Source organism: Balaenoptera musculus, chromosome 5 (genome assembly GCF_009873245.2).
Source record: "Balaenoptera musculus isolate JJ_BM4_2016_0621 chromosome 5, mBalMus1.pri.v3, whole genome shotgun sequence".
In the NCBI taxonomy this organism is placed as follows: Eukaryota; Metazoa; Chordata; class Mammalia; order Artiodactyla; family Balaenopteridae; genus Balaenoptera; species Balaenoptera musculus.
The window spans coordinates 102,904,910-102,932,315 of NC_045789.1; the positions used below are offsets into that span (position 1 = coordinate 102,904,910).

Sequence of the window (27,406 nt, forward strand, 5' to 3'; positions counted from 1 at the left end):
AACACGACGGGGCACGGGTTCCCAGCACCAGCTGCTCACCAAGGCACAGAGGCCTCCACTCCACCCCAGGCCACCTCAGAGGACGGGGTTGGCGAGGCTCCGGGAGGGCGGGAGCGGTGGGGAGCCTCCTGCAGTGCCAGGGCAACCGGCAGGCTGCCTTGCTGCCACGGCCCTGCTCTGCAAGAGAAGCCACGGCAGTGAGAAGCCCGCACAGTGAAGAGCAGTCCCGCAACTAGAGAAAGCCCGTGCACAGCAATGAAGACCCAATGCAGCCCAAAAAAAAAAAAAAAAAAAAAGCTATTTAAGGGAATAAAAGCGTCACTTTTGAGTCTGAAAGAATCAGCTTTGTTAACTGTCAACAGTTACTTAAGAGTCTGATATATATGAAAAAATACAATTACTTTAGCATGTGGGTGCTAATTTGACTAATTCTCTCAGGTACTTTACTCAGGTTTTGGTGGGGGGGTTGGCAGGGGGCATATTCTTTGAATTTTTCTAACAATAATATGGCCCTACCCTTTTAAATCTGCAGTCCTTTCATGCTTTTAAACTGTTCCTAAACAAAATTAACTAAGGGTTTGAGGTGGTTTATTACTGGAAATGGTCCTTGGGAACAAAGCTTTCTTTTTGTTTCCTCCCCAATTTAAGGGCACCTGGCTTTCTTTTAAGCCTCTTGGTAATTGTTACTGATTTATTTATTTTTTGGTTGGTAATTGTTACTCCTGAAGGGCTCCTGTTAGCAGCGGTCAGGAGTGGGATCAGATTCTGCCTCTGATTTCCTTCCAACCCATGGGTTCTTGATGCTACCTGAGAAATTCCCTATTCCTGGAGGAAGTGAGAGAAACAAATGCCTCAAGGGATCAAGCAGCGGTAAGGGCTGAGCAGAGAGGTTTGCCGGTTTGCCGCACCACATTTATGGAGAGCAGCCTACATTCAGGGGTCGGGAGTAACAGTGAAACTGCATTTAAAAAAACCAACAAAACCCGTTTCCCACAGGGAGCCATTTAACGAGATCCGGCTGCGCTCTGGTAGGTTCGGCAGCGGCCAGGATGCTGACCGCATTCACTCGCACAGGCTGCAGGGTGGTTTCCGAGACTGTGGGCAGCAAACCTGTACACCTCACCTCTCATCCGCGGAGTGAGGCAGGGAGCCACCAAATGCCAGGCTGCAGGGGGAGGTAGGGGCTATGCCAGGGGCTTTGATGGCCCACTTCCCGTGGCCTCATGGGAACTTCCTGGGTGACGCTGGCCCAGTCTCTGGCCTTCTGTGTGGCCTGTCAGTTTCTCTTTGTGAACAGATGCGGTTGGTTATTCTTATCCTTTCCTGCCTGACCCTGAGGGTGGGGAGGGACAGCTCCTTCATCTTCTAAGCTGTATGCCCTTGGGCAGGTAACTTAACCTCTCTGTGTCTCTGCCTTCATCACTAAACTGGGGATAACTGTAGTACTTAGTAGGGTTGTTAGGAGGAAGATACGCGCTAATACGTGGACGCTGCTCACCAACTTCACCTCCTCGATAAATGTTAATTACTGTTATTTAATCTCTTCAGGAGTCGGATCCTGGATATGCAAAATGAGTCATTAAATGCTTTGACGGCCCCTTCCCCCTCCCTGGTTTCAAAGCCACTACTGGTCTCCTACCCTCTCAGGCCTGAGACGCACAGGCACACAGCGCGCCCTGGGGCTCCCTGGCAGCCCGCACAGGCAGGGGCTTCACAAGGTGCAGTGCTGAATGCAGCCTCAGCTCCACGATCAGCACCAAGGGCAGGGGGACCTACAGGCCCCGGGAAGACACACCTGCCACGCCCTCCGTCTCCAAGAGTCCCGGAAAAGGGAGATGAGAGGCCTGGATGATGGGGGAGGTGGGCAGGCAGGGCCCGGCAAGCGTGACAGCGGCCAGCCTGTCCTTCTGGGCCATTGCACTCTACGCTGTTTAGGTCTCACAGCAAAACACAGTGCTTTCCCTCAGTGCAGACCCCCAACAGCAGTGGTAGGCATCATGGTTAAGAGTCTAGGACTTGGGGGCCCAGCAACAGTCCCTACCACATGGGGCAGCATGAATTAATAAATGCTCAAGCGCTCACACGGTACTGGGCTGAGACGGTGTGTGTGTGTTACACGCACGTCAGGCAGTATCATTTAACTGCTTTATTCCATTCAGAAGTCAGTCCGACTTCCAAACAGGGCCCCCCAAAAGGGTTTATAATCTGGTTTAAAGGATACAGATCCACATTGTGAATACATTGTTACAGAAATCCTTTTTTAATCTAATCCTCTTTACTATGGTTTTGAAAAGAAAATCATTCCTACCAAGGCCTTTGAGTGTCAGACGAGACCAGGAGAAGTGTCCGCATTGCAAAGACCTAAGAGCAGCTCACTGAGGCGACACTGTGAACCCACAGGGGGCTTGGCCTAGAAGGCAGCCTGCCCCCTTGGCTCGGGAGCCCACCGCCCAGGCCCACTCTGGGCCCTTCTAGTTGTGCTTTATCTGTGCCAAACACCTTCACACGTGGGGCTCTGTGACCCTCACCGTGACCCCCACCTGTGCCCCTGTGAACCTCCCCAGGGTCTGTACCCCAGCTTTCACCTGTGTGGCACTCAAATTCTATCAACAATTCTCCTGTTCTCAATGTGTAAGCCAAGCTTGGCCACAGACCACAAGCCCTGCCACCCAGCCACCTGGTGCTTCCAAGGGCCCACCTCCGGGGACAGGGGCTAGGGACACTTTTCATGTGATCTGAATAACAGAAGTCACATTCATGTCTTTAAAAATTAGTCCAAGAAATACATCACTAAGTGCAGTGGTTTCACTGGAGGCAAGTAAAATGAATGTGGGCTTAGAAAGGAGGTATTTTCTCTGGGTAACATCAGAAAACAATTTGGTTCCACTCAGCCTGACCACAAAACATCTGCTTATATTAACTCAAAGGCATTAATATCCCTGCATCACGAGTGATGAATGGAAACGTATTGTGCGAATCATACAATGCTCCGCAGCCATTCTGGAACGAGTAACAACAGCTCCTATGGGTGAAATAATGAATTAAACTGCTATTATAGGGCTTAATTCATTATTTTACCCTGAGGAACAGTGATTATGACTTATGACCACAATTTGCTGTAACACTTTCCAATTTAAAACCAATAGTATGGCATTTCTTTCTCTTCATTTTCAGGGTTGAGCCTTTTAAATAAGGTTCGGGTCAGTCAGACTGTAAGATATGGTACTTAGCTATGAGCCCCAATTAAGAAAGAAGTGAACTGAACATTAAACAGCTTGTCATAAAAGTACTGAACAGTACAGCCTTTTGCCCCATCCTCTTGCAATTACGCAATAAAAATTAGGGAGGTCCTGCTGGTTCTGATCGCTTAGGTCACAGATATCATGACGCCGAAATAACTAGCATTATTGGGAATGATCCCTGGCCTGTTTCTGGACAATGCTTCATTCATTTGGACAATGCTTGGACAAAGCATGGTGCACCAACCATCATTATGGAAAGACGGGCCTTATGACATGAACATGTGTTTCTCATACGCATCAGCTACATACATCACACTCGGAATGTGTGCAGGGAACCCAGGACCACACGGGTCCAGCAACGATCTCTCACTGTTTGTGAGGGAACATTCTCTGAGCAGCTGCTATGTGCCCTGCACTTTCCTGGGCACTCATACATACATGACTGTATTCCTGACAATCCTGTCAATTTACCAAGCTGAAGTTCAGTGAGGCCTATTTTCTTGCCCCCAAGTTACACAGGCAGTAAGTGACATAAAGAGGATTAAAAACCAACTCTGTCAAGTCCCAAAGCCCTTGACTGGGGCCATCTCTCACCGGGCCCAAGCATCAGCTAATCACAGATATCCTTGCTGCCAGCCTTCCACTGGTCCAACCCCTGTGCATTTGCAGCTTCTAAGCACGCGTCTGTGTAGGTTAACAAGCCGCTGCTGCTCACCACTGCCTGTGGGGAAAGGCAAGTCCTCTGGCAGACGGCTGACTGCCATTCTTCTAGCTACTTCCTTTATGAAGCGGTGCAGTGTATTTTTTAAAAAGCCCTAAATGGAAGCTAAGTTCTGCCTAAATACAAATGTATTCTTTCTTAATGAAGGGACAGTACTATACATATTTTTATCTCTAGCAAACATAGGTGGTCATGTTACATGATACAGGGAACGTGACATCATTTTCAATATAGAGTTATTTTGTATAAACTGAAGAAAAACTATGAGCTTTTAAGAAACTCTGGCCATCATTTGGCTACCAGCGAGCATAATCAACTTGTCCTTTAGCCTGTTGGCTTCTCCGCCTGGGCCTGCCCTCCGGCATTGCATCCCCGGGTGATGTGCTGTGCCTTTCTCTCCCCTGTATGCACTGTTTCAAACACCAGCCCTCGGGTGTATCCCACAGTCACGTCTCCAGCCCAAAACCCAAGCCCAGGATCCCAGCGCCACCAGACACCTCCGCGGACTCACACCTGTCGGTGACCAGGTCATTTCCTGACTGCCGGCATCCTGCTTCCCCAGGTCACAAAGCTCCAGGCTCTTTCTCCTGCCTCGCTCTCTCACACGCCCTGCTGCCCCCCAGTGGATCACCAGGTCCAGTCCGCTTCCCGCAGCATGTATCTCATCTCTGCTCTCACTTCCACTCCCTGGCCATCGTCTTCAGCCTCTCTCTACTTGACTGGGCAGCCACGGCTGCTGCCTGGAGTCGTGCTGCAGTCTACACTGCGAGGCCTCCGGGTCACGTGCCTGCTGGTCTGGGGGGCACTGAGCACGTACTCCAAGTCAGAGGTGTGGAAGGAAGGCAGGGGCCTGGCAGGCCACTTTAAGGTGTTTGAGTTACTTCCTTAGCTCAGAATTATTTTTATCTATCAAGGGCACAGATAGCTCTGCTTCTTGTTCCAAAGAAAGTCCCACAGGCTCTGAGGGAGCACCCCCATAGCAAGTCCCAGGAAAGTCATGGCTAATGGTGTCATCACTGGAATCAGTGTCACGCTTCTAAGGTGATGATCTTAAAGGGGAAACTGCTCGTCTGGGTGAATGAATGTGTGTGCAACAGTCCTGAGGATAAAATCTGTATGAAGACTCCATGGAGCGGCAGGTGCCACCCTGCGTGGCCCTTTGATCCTGCCGTGTGGGCAGCACACACACCACAGCCCCTCCCCACACACGTGAGCACTGCCCAGGCCCCCCCGACCCTGTGCAGGCCAGGGCTGTCCTGCCTCTGTGCACACCTGCCGCTCTGAAGGGGAAAGGCCGAGGGAACTCAGTTATGAGTGCCTTCTGTACGCCTGGCAGCCTCTTGGGTCGGCTCACTCAGTCATTAGCCCACCATGAGGGGCCACCGGTGTTTCAATCCCGCGATCAGGCGTGGGGAAGAAACAGGAAGCCTCGAGAGCAAGAGGACTCCGAGCCAGCTTTCTGCTCTCGGCAGCCAGCGCTCAGGAGAGCAGACCTGGCCCCCTGGCTGGGGCCGGTGAGGCCTCTGTCAGGCCGCCCAGGTCAGTCTGCCAGCGCTCCTGTGCGGGCTACACTCATCTAGACCACCAGATCCCAGCGGGCACTCACATGAGCTGTGATGCAGGAAAAAAGCTCAGGGTTTGGAGCCAGGGCTCGGGGCATGGAGCACGGCTCGGCTGCTCGGCTCTGTGACCTTGCACGGGCTTTGGAAGTTTTGTGCCCCATTTTCGTCAACTATACAAGAGAGATAATTCCTACTTCACTAGACTGTTAGGAGATTAAACAAAACAAGGCCTGCCACATAGAAGGTGTTCATAAATATAAATAATAACAATAATAACTTAGAATATTCTAGTAGTTCTTACTGATGATCCTGCTTTACCATTTAAAACAACCTAGAGTTTTTATATTATATTCATCAAAGTCACTCATCCATTCAACAAACAGTTCCCACCCTGCTCTAGGCTCTGGGAACACAGCAGTGAAAGCAGACAGATTTCCACCCTCGGGGCACCTGTATTCTAGTGGAGGGATGAGGGCAGGATGTGGGCACACAGACATAGTGGCTGGGGCCGCTTCAGGCCGGGTGGTCGGGGAAGGACTCTCTGAGGACATAACATCTGAGCCTGTAAGACAGGAAGACAAGAGTGAAGAGCTTGGTGACACGAATGCCTCTGTGTGAGGTCTGGGAGGAGATGGGGGCCTCCCTCACTCGACAGCCATGGCTCGAAGCTCTACCTCTCATCTTCTTCAGGAGACATCAGGAGACCGCTGACCGCAGATAGGCTCAACCACTTACTAACGAGGGGCCCGTGGACAAGAGAGCCGACTGCTTTTTGCCAAAGTTACAAGGAGACAGTAATGCCCCAACGCCTCTTAGTGTGATTACTGAGAGTATCACGGATAAGACAAGTACTAAAAAGTTCTGTCCACCGTAAACAGCTGCAAATTAAGGTGTCATTTGCCAGGCACAGCCACTGGAGGGGGACTATGTGGGAACCGGCTTCTCAGCTCTTTGGGCAAGGCCAGCATCCCACCGGGGCAGCTCTAGGACACATCTGTTCCCAACCCCAGGTACACGTACTCCATGTGGCTCTGTCACACCGATGTCCAGATAGCTGTGCACAGACCCGGCTGTAAACGAACAGGCAGGGGCTCTGGCCAAATCTGTCCCTTTTCTTTTGAAACTCACCCAGAGATAATAAACTACAATTGGCAACTAGGGGACAGGTAAATAAAAGGAGGTGATATTCGCAGTTAAGGTGTTACTCTTTTCATTCTTCAGCCATTACTTATGCTTTCTTCACATTACCATGCACCAGTAATTCAAACAATTAAAAAGCACCATGGGCTTCCCTGGTGGCTCAGTGGTTGAGAATCCGCCTGCAATGCAGGGGACATGGGTTCGAGCCCTGGTCTGGGAAGATCCCACATGCCGCGGAGCAACTGGGCCCGTGAGACACAACTGCTGAGCCTGCGCGTCTGGAGCCTGTGCTCCGCAACAAGAGAGGCCGTGATAGTGAGAGGCCCGCGCACCGCGATGAAGAGTGGCCCCCGCTTGCCGCAACTAGAGGAAGCCCTTGCACAGAAACGAAGACCCAACACGGCCAAAAATTAAAAATAAACAAATAAATAAATAAAATTAAAAAAAAAAAGCACCATAGCAGCGATTATAAAAGACCCATTTAGAATAGAAGACTATTTTACTGCTGCTGAAAAGACATCTAATATTAATAAAATTATTCCAAGGCAATTTCTTCTTTAATGCTACTGCAAATTTAAAACATATGGAAAGCATACTAAGAGTTTGGAAATCAAGTGGAAAATTGATCTAAAATATTTATTTATAATTTTTAAAACTCAGTATAAAAATTAGGGCAAGGGTATTTAGGATGACCTCCTACTCAATGAAATATTCTTACTAAAACTAGTTAAAAATACATGATTAGACAGAGAATAGCATTACCATTTGTATTTCTTCTGGGGATAATTCATCTTCACCTTTCCCATCTCCCCAGGTTCCCAACTCAGGTTGTGCTTCGGCCGGAATCTTTTCTGTTAAAAAAAAAAAAAAAAATTGAAAGTAGGCAGAAGGCAAAATATTCACTTTAGAATAGGTTGTCTTAGGATGCAGGCATATTTAAAAACATGAGATGGAAGGAAATCATAGAGCTTTGTCCACATTCAATTATCTGTTGGTTAATATTCAAGCACTGCAGCATGACTCTTTACAATGTAAAGGTGTGTGTGTGTGTGTGTGTGTGTGTGTGTGTGTGTATGGATAAAGGGGACCCACGCACATTTTCAGTATTGCCCTGATCTCAGTAATGGTTGCAAACCAAATGGACATTCTTCAGGACCAGTTTTCAAGCGGACTTGACTTCAAAACACGTACTCGTACACTTATACCCCTCCCTCTACTTTTTAAAGACTGCAAAATGTATGGGTAATTTCATTAAAAAATATATATATATATATACATATATATATATAAAAGAGAGGAAATGACATACCACGCCAATCCCATTCCCCTCCCAGAAGTGACCACTGTCAGTGCTTTGATGGAGTCTCGCAGGCTCTATCCAGCACACTCACACACACACAGATATGCAATTCCCTGCCTCCTCTGCCCCCACCGCAGCCTAGAGATAATTTATAGTTCTGTGTGTGTGGTAGTGTGCTTTTCACAAAGATATCAGTGGTAACACAATGTTCTAAAACTTGCTTTTTATAACTTAACAATGCATCTGGGTGATTATCCAATGTCACTCCACATACATCTACCTTGTTCTTTTAATTGCCGCATAACATTCCACCGTAAGGAATTTTCTGTGTAACTGTAACTCCACTGATAAACCTTTGGTTACTTTGGGTTTTCTGCTAGTACAACGGTACGTGTGCCAGTCCATGCTTTGGTGCATTTTGATGTACTCCAGGACGGGAACCTGGGCATGGATTGCTGACTGGCGGTAATTTTACTTTTAATCTAGAGAACATTTTGACCGGGATCACATAAACATGGGCCAGATCTTTGACAGAGCAGACCAACAGCGCAGCTCCCAGAAGGGGCTGCCCCACCCGGGACCCTGATAGAGAGGCCTATGCGGCTCATCCAGGGGTGGGCTGGGAGCAAGGTGGGGGGGGAGGGGGGAGGCGGAGCGTCACCCCTGGGTGGAGGCTGTAATGGGGTCTTTTTTTTCTATAGGTGACTTTGTGTCGGGTGTCTCAGCAGTGCCTCTGGGCTTGTCAGTGGGTTGCCAAGTACTTAAAGGCAAATACTGCTTTTTTTTCTTTTCTTCCCCAATCTCAGTAAATTTCCCATAGCTGCTCTCAGCCCCATGAAATGGGCAAAAGTCCAGAGTTTTTGTTTTGAGACTGATAAGGGAAAAGAACATAATGATAGCACCAATTTAGAGAAAGATTAGGCAGACCTATGTACAAGGTATGGTTATTATTCTGGATATGTCATCACAAAAAAACTCCATGTCATCTGCGACCTTGTGCAAGTTTTTAAAAATTGGCTGTTTTTGCCAGAACTGTCATCATATTTATAAAAGACACATGTATAACTTAGATATAATATAGTACCTATAAATATAATATATAATTTTTATATAAAAGATATTTATAAAAGGTTGAAAACATCTTTAGAAGCTGAGGAGGTATTTTTCTGAGACGACATTCTTCAGGTGGAACATCTGTACTTTTCACTCGTCCCACCCCCACCCCTAGAGCCCTCTATCTCCTACTTGACCTCATTATTGCGTCCATCTCAAGCTTTTACCTTTATGTGTTTTAAGGATAAGAACATCAAATTTAGAAACACAGAAACATCATTCACATCAGAACGCAGCATGAATCAGCTCTGAGCTAGAATGGAAAGTTTGTTAGGAGCCTTTGCAGCCACCTGGAGCCACCCTGACCTGCAGCTGTAAGAATCAGCCTGAAGCACGGCACACCCCACGCGAGTGCTCTGCCCAGACCTCCATGCACCCCGATGCCAAGGCACTCAAGTCCAGACTCCTTGGTCCAGTACTCGAGGCCCTCCGTATGGTCTGGCCCCAGCCACTTTTCCCACCTTAAGGCCTACTCCTCCTCCCCTTTCTGTGAGTTTTGCTGACCCAGAAGTGGTTTCTTTACTGACTACATTCCATACCTCTCCCACGCTTTCTGGCCTCTGAGTATTTACTCATGCTGTTTCCTCTGCCTAGAACATTCTAAGCTTCCCCTTTTTCAGGTTCAGACTAATTTCTCTGGACCACCTCCTCCTGAAGTTCCCTGGCCCTCTGAGTGGACTACGTCCTTCCCACCTGTGCCCTCTCTTTTGGCACTACTCACTTTCTCAGGGGTGGAATCTGATCCTGTCAACTGAGGGCAGGACCCGTGACTGACTGGAGAAGAAGGGCAAGAAGTATTCACAAATAACCGTACCCATCTTAGCGGAAACCAATGTCAGGAAACAAATTATAAATGGGTCCACAAAGATCTCATCCTGGCTGAGTAAGAATATGGAAGGAAAAAACCTAAACCTCAGATATGCACAGAAGGTCAGCTGTGACCACAGAGGTGCTTTATTGTGCTGCCTAAATGAAAAAGTAACAAGACTAGTGCCTTTTTTAAGAAACAGGAGTATGACAAGCAAGAAACCACCCTCTGCCTAGAACTGTACCGCCTAGTCCTACACATTAAAGTATTTTTTCTAAGTTACGTCTCATGTTTCAAAAGCAAAATGAAAAACCTGAAAAGATAAGCAAAAAGACACCACATAGACCAGATTTTAAAAATCCTTCTACTAACTGTAGATAACCTTAGCAAAATGTCCACGGACAGGAAGAAGCTGTCTTCCAACGGCACAGAGAAAAGGGCAGATACACGACCCCTAAGAGGAACCAGCTGGGTGTGGGGGACGAGATTTACCTGCCAGCATCGAGGTGGGGACGGAGATGAAATGTCAAAGGCCCTGGAAAACTGGCAGCACCACGGAGGTCTGCGGAGGCTTCCCCCTCCCCACACATTCCCCTTAGGTGACGCATCCGGGCCCGCGGCTCTGAACTGCCTATGTCCTATGACTCCCAACGACCTCCAGCCCTGAGTTTTTCCCTGAGCTCTAGGCTCGCTCCAACAACGGACTCACTATTTCCACCTGGAAATCCAATAGGCATCTCAGACCTCACGCGTGTAGCCAGAATATGATTCTGCTCCCTCCCACTCCTCCCGGCCTTGCTGCCGAACCTCAATCTTCCTCGCACCTTCCTCCTCTTGGTCGGTCCAGCCCAAACCTAGAAGTTGCCCTTGGTGGCTCTCTGTCCCTCACCTCTCGCATCCTACCTACTGGCTAACCTTCAGTTCCCAAGTGTGAGCGGAGTTTGAGCCCTTGTCTCCACGGCCATCTCCGTCTCCACCACCACCTCCCTCAGGTGACACCTCGTCCCGCCGGCGTGTGGCCTCCTGCAATAGATTCCCAAGTCCACTTGGTTCCTCTTTTTCTCACTCCACTCCAGCTCCACACGGTAGTCAGGGAGGTTTTAAATGTGAGCCAGGCCTTGTCACGCTCAGCTTCACAACCTCCAGGGCTCCTCACTACACAGACTCAGAGCTGAACCTTTGCCACGGCCTGTAGGGCCCTGTGTGATCAGGCCTCTGCCTTCGTCTCTCACCCCTTCTTGCACCATTCTCACTGGTGCCTCCCTCTGTGAGTGTGAGTGTGTGCACGCATGTGGAAATATGCCAGCTCATTGCTCCCTCCTTGATCTTTTCACTGGCTGGTCCCTCCGCCTGGAGAACTTTTACCTGCAGGAAGGTTCTGATTTCTCCACATCCTGCAAACGCGCTTGTTATCATCTGCCCTTTTCATTCTACCCATCCTGGTAGGTGTGAAGTGGAATCTCATTGTGCTTTTGATTTGCATTTCCCTGATTACTAATGATGTTGTGCATCTTTTCGTGTGCTTTTTGGCCACTTGTATTTCTTCCTCAGAGAGATTTCTATTCAGACCCTTTGCCCATTTTAAAATTGGGTTATCATTTTCTTATTGACTTGTAAAAGTTCTTTCCATGTTCTAGATATAGACCCCTTATCAGATATATGATTTTCAAATATTTTCTCCCATTCTGTGGGCTTTTTTCACTTTCTTTTTTTTTAACCTTTAAAGCACAAAAGCTTTTAATTTTGGTGAAGGCCAGTTTATCTAATTTTTCCTTTTGTTGCTTGTGTTTTGGTGTCATATCCTTGTTAATCTTTTGTCAAATCTGAGGTCAGGAAGATTTAGCCCTATGCTTTCTTATAAGAGTTTTAGGGTTTTAGCTCTGTGTAGGCCTTTGGTCTATTTGAGTTACTCTTTTATAAATGGTGTGACTTAAGTGTCAAACTTTGTTCTTTTGCATGTGTATATCCAATTTTCCCAGCACCATTTGTGGAAGAGACCGTTCTTGCCCCCTTGAATGATCTTGGTTCCCTTGTTGGAACTCAGGTGACCAGAGCCACACAGTTTTAATTCCGGATTCTCAATTCTGTCCCATTGATCCATATGTCCATCCTTGTGCCGGTACCACACTGTCTTGATTACTGTTGCTTTGTAGTAAGTTTCAAAATTGGGAAGTGTGAGTCCTCCTACTTTGTTCTTTTCCAAGACTGTTTTGGTTATCCTGAGTTCCCTGCACTTCCTCATGGATTTTAGAATCAACTTGTCAATTTTCACAAAGAAATCAGCTGGGATTCTGAAGAGGAATGCATTGAAACTGTAGATCATTTTGGGGTGTACTGCCATCTTAACAACACTAATTCTTCTGATTCATGACCTTGGGATATTTTTCAATTTATTTGGATCATTTTTAATTTCTTTCAACAATGATTTGTAGCCTTCAAAGTATGTTTTACATTTTTGTTGAATTTATTCTTTTTGATGCTATCATAAAGGAATTGTTGCTTTTTAAATTCCATTTTTGGATTGTTCATTGAAAGTATACAGAAATGAAATCTCTGTATAACGGTTTGCAACCTTGCTGAACTCATTTACTACTTTTCTTTTATTGGTGGATTCCTTAAAATTTTCTGTACACAATACCAGGCGGTTTGTGAATAGAAAAAACTTCCTTCCTAATCTAGACTTTCATTTCCTTTGCCTTCCTAATTGCCTTTGCTATCTTGGCCAGCCTACTAATTGACTTCCAGTACTCATTTGAAAAAGAATCCTGCCCAATCCTTAGTGTCAAGCAATGGATCTCTTCATAGCTGCTCTACGAACTAACGTAAAATGTGCTCTTTGTGGAGCCCTACTGCACATGCCAGACACTGCCTGGCCCTTTATACTAGCTCCTGAAGTGCTCACAACAAACCACAGCCACATGATACTATAGGAAAGTGGAGGCTCAGAGTTCAAATAACTTGTCCAAGGTCACGGTGCAGGACAGAGGCCAGACTGTGAAACCAAGGTTCACGACCCTTCCATGACATCACACTGCAACCACTGTGCTTTCCCTTCCCTCACACTCGGAGGAAGGGATGGCCCATCTCCATGAACAGCAAATAGATAAAGGTGGGGTACCGCAATGGTAATAGCTTTCTTTTGGGAAAAACAAACAAAATGAAGTAGAAAAAGCCTGTTATATAGGCAGGAATTTGTACATAAAGTGTGCACATTTTTAACAAGCACTAATTCAGATTTTATTACCCTTTGGGACTCCACATAACCAAGGAAGAGATGACTCAGAAATGAGCATCATCAAATGACCATGGAGGAAAGAGCTGCCTGGTGGAGCTGTGGGGACAGTGAAGTGGAGCCAGGAGTGGCAGCAGGGGCAAGGATGCAGGGGAAAAAGCAAGAGAGGACTAAGATGGGGCGGGAGGAGTCCTGAGATGCATTTACAAAATGGGGGAAATGGTTCTCGGAACTGCCACTAAATGCTGCAGCTGGGACCTTGACGGCCTCCAGAGGGACACCCTTCACACCATTCTGCTCCTACATGCTGATCAGAAGCTAAACTGGAGGGTTCTCTCAACATTTTGGTGGGCTGGCTTAGTCAGGAGATAACTTCGTGATTATAAAGCATCCAAATACTGACTTTAAGATAAAAATATAAACCGTGAGGAACAGCATTCTTTCACTGACCATTTGTTTTCTACCACCGAGAGGCATTAGGTTCCTTTTGCTTCAGGAAATATTTCCACAGCAACTAAAAGCAATCAGTGCTCCAAACAGAGTCTTCATTCATTCATTTTTTTCAACAAAGATTTAATGAGCACCTCCTATGTGCCAGGTATTGTTCTGGGTGCCAGTGTTACAGCACTGAACAAAGCACATACAGAAATTCCTGTCCTTGTGGAACTTCTGTTTTAGTAGTGGAGACAGAGCATAAAGGATATAAGTGAGTCAAACATATAGAAGGGCAGCGACGAGTGCCGGGGAGAAAGACAAAACAGGGAAGACCAGATCGGGAGGCTTAGTGCCTCATCCTCTTTCTACTGACCCTCATTCCTCAGGGATCCCAGCCTGTCTCATGGCATTGACGTGATCTAAAGACCTGTCCCCTGACCTCTAGACTCATAAACCCAACTTCCTGCTCAGCCTCTGTGCCAGGCATCCCTAAATTAACATACTCCACGCTGAGCTGACCTGCAGTCCCCGGCCTGCCCCTCCTCAGCCTCCCACATCTCAGTGAAGGGCAGCCACCTTCTTCCCACTGCCAACAACCACTGCAGCCTTCCTTGTCCCATCTCCTCCTCATGCCCCACATCCAGGGAGCGCATTCTGTGGCTCAACTTTCAAAATATATCCAGAATCCTACCCCTTCTCCCCCACGTCCCTGCTCCCATGCTTGGTGTGGTGCACCATCACCTTGTTTCCAGGAGACTTTAGCAGCCTCCTAACTGTCCCTATTTTGCTTCTTGATCCCCTAAACAATCTATTTCAACAGAGCAACCAGAGGGACCCTGCTCAAATGTAGTCCTCTGTGTGACAGTCCTCTGTGCAAGCATCCTGGTGGCCTCCCCCCTCACTCAGGGTAAACAGCTCTCCCGTGGCCCGGAAGGCCCCATGACCTTGGTGCCCTGGTACTTGCTCGCTTCCTGTCCCTCTGCTCTTCCCTTACTCTGCAGCCTCCCGGCTGCTCATCAGCACACCAGGCACTTCTGCTTCCTTTGCCTGTGACCCTCTTCCCACAGAGAGCCACACGGCTCACTCCTCACTGCCCTTGGGTCTCTACTGAAACCTCAAGGACTCCGACCTCTCCAGTGGGCCAAATCTCTATTACCAGGACCCTCTCTCTTACAGCGCAGACTGACTGTGTACCCAGTTGTGTAATATTCCATTACCATCTGTTCCCCTCTGGACTGCAAGCACATGTGCCTATTTTCTACTCGCTCCTGTATCCCCAACACCTAGCGCAGTGCCTGGCATAACAATTCTCAGTGTGAGCGAGGGACCCAGCAAGGGCAGACTCTCTTCACATGAGATTTACCCTCACCTGGGCCCCAAGACTCTGGACTGGCTTCTCCCCACTCTCAGCAGCCCTGACAATAGTTCCTGAGTGAATGAATGGATGGATAAAGGGTCGAGCGGCTATATCTGGCAGGAGTAAATTTAGATATGATACCCCTATGTATTGTTTACGAAAAGCAGGGCCCCATCACTTTGTGACTGATGCTGGGGTTTTCCCTCATTAGGGACAAGTGGAGATGGGGATGGGAGGGTGTGTGCGAGGCCTCTGGCCTATGGGACAAGGCAGCCTCCAGAGAGGATGGGCTCAGGCTCGACAAAGAGTGACCCACACCTGGAATCCCAGTGCCGCCCTTATTTGTTATTTGACTTTTAATAGGTTATATAATTTCTTCAAAGCTCTGTTTCCTCACACATAAAATGATGACAATAACACCTCAAAAGACTCAATGAGACTTGATTTGTTGACACCCCCAGTGGGTGCCCAGCACAATGAAGGGGGGGGTCACTGAACGCCAGTCTCCTTGCCCTTCCCATAGAAGCTGTTTTCAGCCACAGAAAGGCCTCTGGCATCTTTCAGGCTCACAAAGCCCCAAATGCATTCTGAATTCCCTCACTTGTAATATGTAGAGAATAAATTAGATGCAAGGGCAGCACAGATCCACATGTAAATGCCAGGTCCACCATTTATGAACTTTTAACTTGGACAAGTTTCCCAGCCACTCAGAGCCTTTAAGAAGGCTTATCTTAAAAAAAAAAAGGTCATAAAATCCATCCCAGAGGGCTGCTACAAGGATGGTGGTGATGTCTGTGAAGATTCAGGACAGTGCCTAGCACCTGGGAGGCATGCAGTAAATGACAGCCATTGTGAGAGTACAGAAGAGGAGGCGAGGAAGACTCTCGGGCCTCAGCATCCTGGGATTCACACAAAGCAAAAGCTCATGTGCCTCTGAGGTAGAGCAAACTAAGAATGCATCCCCTACACAGGGTGGCCACCCTGGCCAGACACATGGATTGAAGATGTCCCTGACAGCATTATATATATATTCCCCTATGTTTCCAGACTTTATAGAGACACTGTATTTATCCAGCATCCACCATGTGTAAGGAGCCCGGCTAGCAAATATGAAGACAGGAAGTGTATAAACCCAGACTTGCATTTTGTCCTAGTGGCTCAATTGGCTGACAAGGGCGGCTGACACCACAGGCTCCGCCCAAGGCAGGATGGTCAGGTCCAGGCAAGGTCAGTGCTGACAGTGCGCTGCGTGGGTGCAGGGGAGGCAGCGCCCCACCATTCCCGAGACTGACAGGCAAAGATCCCCATGATTCTTCCAGGTTCTAAGTCTCCAGTCCCCACCCCACTGGTGCACAGCAACTCAGGCCCTTTCTCTGGACCTTGGTGGCTGCCAGGTGACTGGGGGATCCTCCCACTCCGTCCCTGCGGCGGCATTAAGATCCAACTGTGACCAAAAAAGACTGACACTTCCATGTTTCCTTTGCTTTATGCAAATACTAACACCACAAGATGTCTGGGGCTGTGTTCCTTCTTTTTCTGCTTTGTATTTTGGCCAACGTGTCACAAGGAAGAGGCGTAAGGCAAGATTTTGATTTTAATTCATACCTGGAAATTCTTCAGTGACAGGTCTTTCTTCAGAGTCTTTTGAAGGATTCTGTGAAACTTTCTCAGAAGACATGGATTCTCTTGTCTTTGTATTTGGTTCTGGTTCCAGCTTAGATCTAAAGATAAAAAATTAGCAGTCATATCATTTACTTACACAACAGGATTCTGCCTGAAAGCAGAGAGGAGTCACACGTGGCCCTCACACTTGCTCTGTGCCCTCTGGGGGAGAGCAGAGCCGCTGCCCTGGGCCCAGCGGCCATCCCCACACAGCTCTAGTGGGGCACTTACTACATGGCAGACCGCACACCCCCAGCCGTAGCATGCAGCAGGACGAGTGCCGTCAGGACGCGCCGAAAGAAAGGACACCGGAACAGCCCGACCTCCTGAACCCACACTCTACACGTGGGCAGCAAAGGCCGACTGCTCTAAGTTCAACAAACCCAAGAAGCTGGTTGTCTTACACCAATGCAAAAGTGTTGCTGACTACACACACGCACGTTATATAACAAATATGATATATAAGTAATATCTGAAAAGAACTGAACCGTAAAAGCCCAAGTCTTTAAATATCCACTGGGGGGCAAGGCCTTGACTCAGGTCCCTAAGCCTCAGCGCTCGGCACTGGCCCTGGGCTCCTCCCACAGTGTATTCTCTTCCACCCTCAGGGCCAGGTGCAACCTCACGCGCTCACAGAGGCCTCCTCTGACTCTCCTACCTAAAAGAGGCCTCCTCCTGTTACTAACCTGTGCCCCAGTGCCTGTCTGTCTTCTCCCCAGCAGTCACTGCAGTCTGGAATCACCCTGCTTGTTCATTTCTTTATTGTCTGTCTCACTCCACTGGAGTGCACGCTCTGAGAGCAGGGTACCTGACTTTGTAAGTCGTGGTTGCTGTGTGGCCCTAGGTTCTAGATGAGGGTGTGCCATTTAGTGTTTAATAAATATAGGTTGAATGAACGGATACTTTATAATTGTCAATAAATGGCTAATACGAGGAAAAACAACCCGGTTATGAAACAACAGGCCTTGTATTGGAATTCATACAGCACTATGAAAATTCTAGGCAGATTGCTAAAACGATCTAAGATAATTTCCACGTTACTAGGCAGAAAGATTAAAAATAAAAAGAACAATGTAAATGCATATAAGGATGATATAATCAATGCCAGCTAACATTTACTGAGGGCTTATCAGGTATTGGGCACTTTTCTAAGCACTATATATGCATAAATTTATTTAATGTCATACATCCCTATAAAGTAGTTACTAGTATTAATGGCCTTTTTACAGAGGAGGAAACTGAGGTATAGGGCAGTTAGGAAACTTGCCCAGGTCACATAGTTAGTAAATGGCTGGGGTGGGATGTGACCTTAGGGAACCCAAAACACAACAGACTAGTGTTCTAAGAAAGGCTGTTTCGGAAATGCTCCTCTACAACATTAACAAAAGAAATTTCAAAAGTAATTATAATATCAATCATGTTAAGTGTTCCAGTTACTATGGCTGAGTAACAGACCACTCTAAAATTTAGTGCCTTGAAACAATATTAATCATTTACCACCTATCGATGTTTCTGGGGTCAGGAATTTGGGAGCAGCTTGGCTGGGCGGTTCTGACTCATGAGGGTACCGTTATAGGGCAATGGGGCCCCACCATCTGAAGGCTTGACTGGGGCTGGAGGGTTCACTTCCAAGGAAGCTCATTCACACAGCTGTGTGTTGGTGCTGGGAGGAGCCCCATCTCTTCCTCATGGGGCCATGCTAATGTGTTACCTGGCATGGCAGCTGGCTTCCCCCAAAGAAAGCAGTCTCAGAGACTATGGTAAAAGCTTGAATGCCTTTTATAACAGCCTCAGCCTCAGTTTATAACAAACTGTCATTTCTGTCATATTCCACTGCCCAGGCAGTTGCAATGGTCCACTCAGGTTCAAGGAGAGGGAATACAGACCTCATATCTCCCGCTCAATGAAGCAGTAACAAAATCACATTTTAATAAGACCATGTGGAATGGGATATGTTTGGGTGCAGCCATCTTTGAAAAATACATCTGCTATTCTAAGTATCACAGATATGCACAAAGATATCGTTTCAAGGATATTCAGCACTGCTTATAATAACAAAAAAATGACTTAGATGTTCATCAAAAAGTACCTGGTTTAGAGTTGGAAGATACAACGAAAGAGAAGACTCCATTTTCAATAGCCAAAACAAAAAAGATTAAAAAACTAACAATAACAACAAAAATTGCAGCGTAAACTTAGCAAGAAAAGCCCAAAATTCACAGATGTTCTTGAAAGATAAAAAAAATATACTGTAACAAATGAAAAGATATATCATGTTCTTGGATTGAAAAAAGAAATATCACAAAGCTGTTTGTTCTCCCTAATTTAAAAATATAATGTGATCCCAATAAAAATATCACCAGGTTCCCCCACCCCGCCATCATGAAGTCAGACAAGTCAATTATAAAATTCATTTGGAAACATGCAAGAATAGTCAGAAAAACTGTAAATAAATATTGAACTCTAGTTAATGATATACATGCTGAAGTATTTAAGGATAAGTGTACTGATGTTTGCAATTTATTTTGAAATGCATAAAAAATGCCAAATGGTGTTAACGCCTATGGAGGGAAATCTGGTAATATCTAGCAAAATTATATTTACTTTCTAACCCAGCAATATGACTTCTATGACTCTATCCCAAAGATACAGCAATAATATGAAAAGGTAGGTGCGAGGCTATTCATTGTAGCAATTTTGTAATTCAATTTTAATACAGCAAAATCCTGGAAACTAACCATATGTCCATCAACCTGAACTGGCTTAATAAACTCTGGAGTACTATGGAGCTGTAAGGAATGAAGAATACCTTTATAAACTGCTATGGAGCAAATCAAGCAAGGTGAAGAGAAGTGCATATAGAAGGGAACTTCCATAATCTGATAAAAGACATCTACAAAAAATCTACAGCTAACATCATACCTTATGGTGAAAGGCTAAATGTTTTTCCCTAAGATGAGAAAAAAGGTAGGGATGTAGTATACCTGGGCAACAAGAGAGGAGAGAGAACAATTACAAATCATTTTATGAGGCCAGCATTACCCTGATATGGAAATCTAACAAAGATATGACAAGAAAGGAAAATTAGACAAATACCTTCATGAACATAAATGCAAACATTCTTAACAAAATATAAGCAAACTGAATTTAACAATGTATAAAAACAGCAATGCATCATGACCAAGTGGGGTTTATCCCAGGAATGCAGAGTTGGTTTAACATCTTAAAATCAATCAGTGTAATTAATACACATTAACAGAAAAGAAGAAAAGCACATGATCACCTCATCAGATGCAGAAAAAGCATTTGAAAAATTCAAGATACCTTCACAATAAAATGTTTCAGCAAACTAGTACTAGAGAGTGTGCAGGAAAGGGTTGATGCAGCAGGTTTGGGTGTTGCAACTCTACACATTACAAAGAAACTGGCCCTGGACCAGTTCCTGGGAGATAACCACCAAGCTCTTAGAACATCCTGCCTGATAAAGACTGTTTTTGTACCCCTGGGGCCTTGGACCACACCAGACAGTTTACACTAACAATGTGATTAATGTTGGGGTCTTGGACCAAGCTGTTTGAGTTTGACCTCTGGAGGAACTAGAGACTGATTAACTAAAGTCAGCGGCTTGGGTGCTCCATGCATACATGACTGATCCCCAATGAAGTCCTGTGGGCTTCCCTGGTTGACAAATACTGTGTACATGTTGTCCCACATCACACATTCTCATTGCTGGGAGAATTAAGCACTGTCCGTACTATTCCATTGGGAGGACAACAAGAAGCTTGCATCTGGTGGCTCCTGGACTTTGCCTTACGTGCCTTTCACCTTTGCTGATCTTAATCTGTTTCTTTTCACTGTAATACTATACCATGAGTATAACAGATTTTCTGGGTTCTGTGAGTCCTTCTAGCAAATCATTAAACCTGAGGGCAGTCTTGGGAACCCCTGACAAAGAAGGGAATTTCCTAACCTGATGAAGAGCTACAGAATACCTATAGCTAACATCACACTTAATGTGAAGCAATAAATCCTTGCCCCGTAATTAGGAACAAGGCAAGGATGTCCATTCTAACCACTTCTATTCAACATGGTACTGGAGGCCCACATCCTAGGCAGTGCAATAAAGCAAGAAAAAGAAATAAAAGGCATAAAGATTATGTTATTTATATATGGCATTATTGTTTATGCAGAAAATTACACAGAATTTACAAAAAAGCTGCTAGAACTAATATGTGAAGTAATTAAGGTTGCAGGACAGAAAGTATTTTGCAGATACAAAAATTAATTGTATTTTCTATATACTAGCAATGAGAAATTGAAAAGGAAAGTTAATAAAACACTACCACTTACAAGAGCTTCAAAAAATATAGGAATAAAAAAATTAAAAAAAAGAAAAGAAAATCTAGGAATAAATTTAACAAAAGATGAGCAACACCTCTACGCTGAAAATGACAAAATATTGCTGAGGAAAAGAAATTTAAATATAAAGATAGAAATCAATGAAAAGATATACCATACTTGTGGATAGATATTAAGATATCCATTCTCCCTAAATTTATATATTGGTTCGATATGATCCCTATAAAAATCCCAGCAGGTTTTCTGAAGAAGCTGACAAGCTGATTCTAAACTTTCTATGGAAATATACAAAGGATCTAGAATAGCAAAAACAAATTGAAAAAGCAGAAATTTGGAGGACTAACATCAGCTGACTTGAAGATTTACTACAAAGCCACAGTAATCAAGATAGTGAGGTACCAGAATAAGAAAAATCTGATTAATAACACTGAATAAAGAGTCCAGAAACAGATATATATGTATGGTCAATTGATTTTTGACAAAGGTGCCAGGTCAATTCAATGAGGAAAAGAAAGTTGAAATATTGCTGGAATAAGTGGATATTTATATGGAATAAAATGAACCTCAACCTCATCTCACTATATCAAAAAATTAATCTGAGATAGATGATGGGCCTAAACATAAAACCTAGAATCGCAAAGATCCTAGAAGAAAACATGAAAGAATAGCTTGGTAGACAATATAAAAACAGATAAATTGGACTTCCTCAAAATTAAGAGTTTCTGCTCATCAAAGGACACCTTTAAGAAAATGAACAGACAAGCCACAGAACAGGGAAACATATCTGTAGCACATATCCAGCAAGGAACTTGTATGCAGGCTATACAAAAATAACTCCATTACAAGTCAACAATAAAAAGACAAACAATCCGGTAAAGAAATGGGCTCAAGACTTGAACAGACATCTCAAAGAAGAAAATATACGAATGGTCAATAAGCAGAGGAAAAGGTGCTCTAGACAACAGTCTAGAGCAAGAGCTGAAAAAATTAGCTATTACTACTGCTGCTACTATCACTGGGTAATAAGAAAAGGCAGAGGGGTTAGACAGTCTTATGAAATCCTAAAGAAATATACATTTTTTATTCTGACAAGATGCAGACCAATGGAGGAACAGAAGAAAACAGCTGACAAAATCCATTAATAATTCAAAAAATTCAGGGACTTCCCTGGTGGTCCAGTGGTTAAGACCCCACGCTTCCACTGCAGGGGGCACGGGTTCGATCCCTGGTTTGGGAACTAAGATCCCACATGCTGCGTGGTGTGGCCAAAAATCTAAAAAAAAAAAAAAAAAAAAAGAAAAAATCAAAAAATTCAGAGAAGGGAAAACACTGCTGTTATCAGTGCAAGGGACTCAGCAGCGTCTTTCAATTAGGGGCCAACTAGTGCTCATCTTCTGGGTTGGTGCTGTGGAGGGGGAAGGATTTGAGGAGCCTTGGTAGATCAGCAGGGGACAGGTCTCGGGGGGGCAGCCACAAGCTGCTTGAGTGTGCACAGCCTTGTCCTCAGCCATGTTCCTCAGTAGGACTGGCCTGATGTCCTCCTAGACTGTCTTGGCTGACAGGTTACTCCAGTAATTCCACACATCCATGGTGGTTGGAGACTGGGTCCTTAAACCATTGGCTGATTGACTGCCTGAGAAAGATAAATATGTTCAGAAATATGTTTGGAGACAAAAGTGGGCTTGGATCCTAGTCTGCAGCTTATCTGCAGAGTAGCCTCTAGTCTGCCACTTATCTGCAATGTGACAGGTTTTTTGTTTTGTTTTGTTGTTTTAAATCCTCTTTGCCTGAGTTTTCTTCATCTGCAAAATGAATTAAATAGCGCTTTTCTAAAAAGGTTCTTGTCAACATTGAATGAGATCACCCGTGACAACGGACCTAGCATAGAGGTTGGCGTGCAGTAGGTGCTGCCCTGGCTCACCTTGTAAGCACTGGGCCTCAGTTTCCATATCTGTAGAGCAGCTTCCAGTATCTTCTGTTCCAACCAATAAAACAAGGTTCATTCTGCCTTTTTCCGTTTCACTTCTTTGATAATAAGAAACCTGGCTTCTGGTATCCTTCCAATATTAACACTCAAAGTCATTGCAAAGACTAAATAACACAGCAGACCAAAAAAAAAGTACTATGGAAAAGGTAAGTACCTTATAAATTCTTACTGCTACTAATTCAGAGAGTAGAAGTAACTGGGGGCTTCTCAGGAGAAGTGTCACTTAGGCAAACTCTTGAAAGAGGAGTAAAGTTTTGCCAGGCACAGAAAAGCAGAAAGGATATTCTAGGCATAAAGAACCTAGGTGTGGCATTGCTGGGCCACTGGGTGGTCATTTAACTTTGGAGAACTATTTGGCTGGTTCTTTTTTTTTTTTTTTTTTATAAATTGGTTGTTAATATACTTTTCTTTTCTTTTTCTTAAATTTCTTTTTATTTATTTATTTGGTTGCGCTGGGTCTTAGTTGCGGCAGGCGGGCTCCTTAGTTGCGGCTCGCCAGCTCCTTAGTTGTGGCATGTGAAATCTTAGTTGTGGCATGCATGTGGGATCTAGTTCCCTGACTAGGGATCGAACCCGGGCCCCCTGCATTGGGAGCGTGAAGTCTTACCACTGCACCACCAGGAAAGTCCCTGGCTGGTTCTAATAAAGAGTTACTTTATTAGAAGTAACTAGTCATATATCAGAGTTCCAATTATTAACCAGCCATAAATGAGCGTTCCAGTTGCTGCATATCCTCCCTAACATTTATCACTTTTATTTCAGCCATTCTAACATGTGTGAAATGGGATCTTGTGGGGTTTTATTTTATTGTGAAATAATCACACGCAGAGAAGTCTGTAGTACGAAGAACGCTTTTTCCTGAACCATTGGAGAGTAAGTTGCCAACCTGATGCCCCTTCACCTCTGAATATTTTAGTATTTCCTAAAAACAAGAGTATTCTTTGATACAGTCAGAATACAACCATCCATATGAGGAAATTCACATTGATACATTTCTCCCATCCTCTCCCTAGACCCCATTCTAATTTGACCAGATCTCAATAATATCCTTTGTAAGAAAAAAAATTCAGTTCAGAGTCACACACTGACTGCATCTAGTTGTCGTTTCTCTTTAGTCTCCTTTGGATTGAACAGATCTTAGCCTTTCCTTGAGTTTCAAATCCTTGATACACAATAATGTGCCAGTTATTCTGTAAGACATCCCTCAGTTTGAGTTTGTCTGACCTTTCCTTGCGGTTGGATTCAGGTTATGCATCTCTGGTGTAAAAACAATATGACATGATAGAAGTGATATTCTACTTCTATACTTCTCATTTCATCCTATCAGGCTGTACATGATTTCACTTTGATCACTTGATTAAGGTAGTGGCCGTAACCGTAAAGTTACTCTTTCCCTCTTTGTAATTAATAAGTCCTGGGGGAGGGACTGCTTAGATACTATGCAATTATCAATTTCAAACTTTCAATTTACTCATTTATTTATTCCTCTCTAGATGGGCTCATGATGCCCTACTTTATTCAATGGGTTATAATCTGCTACCATGCATTTTGACGCTCCAGTTGTCTCTAATTTGGTCAGCGGAAGCCCCTTCAAACTGGCTTATGTCCTTTTTGCATGTCCCTATCACTCTCTGAGCCGTTCCTTGCTTTCTGGCCCAACAAAATGGTCCAGGCTCATTTTATACTTTCCCTGACCCAGCCCCAGAATCAGCCATTTCTCCAAGGAGCGCTGGTTCCTGGAAGCTGAAATTGCTATTAAAAGGCCAAGATCTGAGTGCTAAGTATTCTCATTGCTACTGGGATGTCGGTGCGTCCAGGCCCTCTCAGTGGACAGAACCAGAAAATATGTGTATGTGTTTGCAGACCTAGACATGCATACACATTTACAACCATATTTCATTTCTATATCTACCTATGTAAAATGAAAACCATGAGTTCACACCAGTACTTTTCATTCCAATCCAATTTCCCTTTCACTCCCCTGAGAGTGTGAAACCTGGCTCCCATTATCCGTATATACTTATTATTTGATCAGTCCCCCTTGTACACCACCAACTTGCCACCTCCGCTGCCACTCCTCCCCCATGTGGACACGCCCCTGTCCTTGCTCACTGCCCATGTTGAGCCACCCCTCCTCAGCTTGCTCAGACTCTGACCTGCCCTGGGAAATGACAGCTCCCCGAAGCTGCAGACTCGCGCCTTACTGTGCCCCACTCCATGGCTGCAGGACTGAATTGTTCAGGAAGGAGACAGGCTTAACTGACTTTTAAATAAAGAGTTCCATTAATGTCTGTTGCCCTTTGTGTCCAGGGTATGCTAATGTGCCAGTTTTTAATTTAAAATGAATAAAAGACTGCAATGCAGCAGACGTAGATGAAGTTGAGTGCTTTTTTTTTTTTAAGTGATAAAAACAGATCTAATTATATACAGAATGTCTACTGAGATCCTCAGGGAAATTACAGATTAACTAGTTGAAGGTAATTTGAAAAAAGCAATTTTTAAAAAGTCATCAGAAAGATCAGTTTATGCTCCATGATTTACTTAAATTGACTTCTCTAACTGAAAGCTGAGCATTTCATAACAGCAATCAAAACAGTTTCCACCTGGCCAACATCTGTTTCCAGGTCCCTTATTTGAAAGACTTTGGGATTTTATTTAAAACTTAAGAACAGGAAGAGATAGAAGAGAGGGAGAGAAACAGATTTTCCAGTTTTAAAACAAGAAAATATGTGGAAGAAGTTCTTTGCAAACCTTAAATAAAGCCCTATACAAATATTAGAGAAAAATGATTAATATTCCAGAGTCAGGCATAGCTCTTATACTTCTTTTATGCCCCCAACAAAGACTCTGGGTAGGAAGGAGATATTTTTGATACCTAATATTATCGCACTCTCATTTCAAAGATGGCTTTCAGTCTAAGGTATCCACTCTGGCACAGGTACCCTCTGCTCCCACAGAGTGGGAATATCTCACACTACCTTAAGCCATCTTCACACTTACAGATATTTACTGGGCATCTACTCCATACTGGGTGATTTTCAGGCCAGTGCTACTCAAAGTATGGTCCGCAGACCAGTATGAGACTATGAACTGTTTGTTACTGGTCTGCTATGAATAAGTACAAAAATGAAGAGTAAGCATTTAGAAACATTTATAGCAATCTGATACTGCCATTTAATCAGGGGACTCCTGTCTCTGAACAGGGTATAGACCACTTCAGGTGTTGTCAAACTACTGTGGTGGCTCACCAGCAGCACAAGCTATGAACTTGACCTGCGCAGTGGAACTTGACACATCAATCCATGATGGACTGCAAAGAACAAACAACAAGAATGCGGTCCTTCACCTCAGAGAGTTTGGTCTAAGCCAGGGTCAGCATGCTTTTCCTGTAAAGGGCCAGATGAGAAATACTGGAGGCTTTGTGAAAGAACATACATGGTCTCTATCCCCATATTCTTCTTTTTTTCTTTTGCTTCTTGTTTTACAAACATCTAAAAGTATAAAAACCATGTTCACCTTGAGGGCTGTACAAAAACAGGCTAGATTTGGCCTACAGGCCATAGTTTGCTGATCCCCTGTTCTAGGTGGTGAATAAGACAAAATCACAGGTGGGGGAAATATGGAGAGGTTGGTAAAAGGGTACAAACTTTCAATTATAAGATGAACAAGGTCTAAGGATCTAATGTACAACATGATGACTATAGCTCATAACACTGTATCGTATAACTGAAATTTGCTAAGAGAAAAGAACTTAAATGTTCTCAGCAAAAAAAAACCCAAAAAACCCCTGCTATATAAAAAATAAATAAAATAAAATACAAAAATTCAAAAAATAAATAAATAAATAGGTAAAAAAAAGATAAATATATGAGGTTATGAATGTGTTAATTAACTAGATGGGCAGGAATCCTTTCATAATGCATACATAAATCAAATTACTACAGTGTACTCTTTAAATATTTTAAAATTTTGTATGTCAAATACAAAAAAGCTGAAATTAAAAAAAAACACACAAAATCATTGCTATGGACTTAGTATCACATCATATCACTTCTTGTTTTCTTCATCTCTATCATCATTATCATCCCCAACAATGGCAAAATTTATTGAGCTGTTATGATGTGTAGGATACCGGGTTAGGGGCTGTGGATATAAAGAGGTAAAAGACAAAATTCTGCCTTCACCAAGCTTCCAATCTAGTTGGAATGAGAGGACCAAATCATAAATAATACTATGAATACATTCTTTAAGTACCAAATAAGTATGGCAAGCATGTGTTGTTAAGTATACCAATTTTTCTTTAAAGGAGAAGGAAAAATGGAATGCAGCAAAATTTTTATCTTTTGTAACCAACCTAAGGGAGTAAATAATAAATAACTCAAGGTCATACACCTGGCCATGGGATTGGGCACTATTTCTAAAGTGTGTTTGCCAGGTGTTTCAAGAGTAAAAGGCTCCACAGTGAGCAGGGCTCTCTCTTAGAAAGAT

At 44.4% G+C, this 27,406-nt stretch overlaps 1 protein-coding gene across 4 annotated transcripts in view; it reads right to left on the reverse strand.

Moving 5' to 3' along the window:
* Window positions 1–27,406, reverse strand: part of STX18 (syntaxin 18) — a 121,009-nt gene that overhangs the window by 8,802 nt on the left and 84,801 nt on the right. For all 4 annotated transcript variants that reach the window (XM_036852525.1, XM_036852528.1, XM_036852527.1 and 1 more), the window contains 2 exons: window positions 16,516–16,631; window positions 7,428–7,516 (listed from right to left, as the gene is read on the reverse strand). In XM_036852525.1, the coding sequence (XP_036708420.1) occupies window positions 7,428–7,516; window positions 16,516–16,631 (205 nt within the window). The remainder of the gene's footprint in view (window positions 1–7,427; window positions 7,517–16,515; window positions 16,632–27,406) is intronic.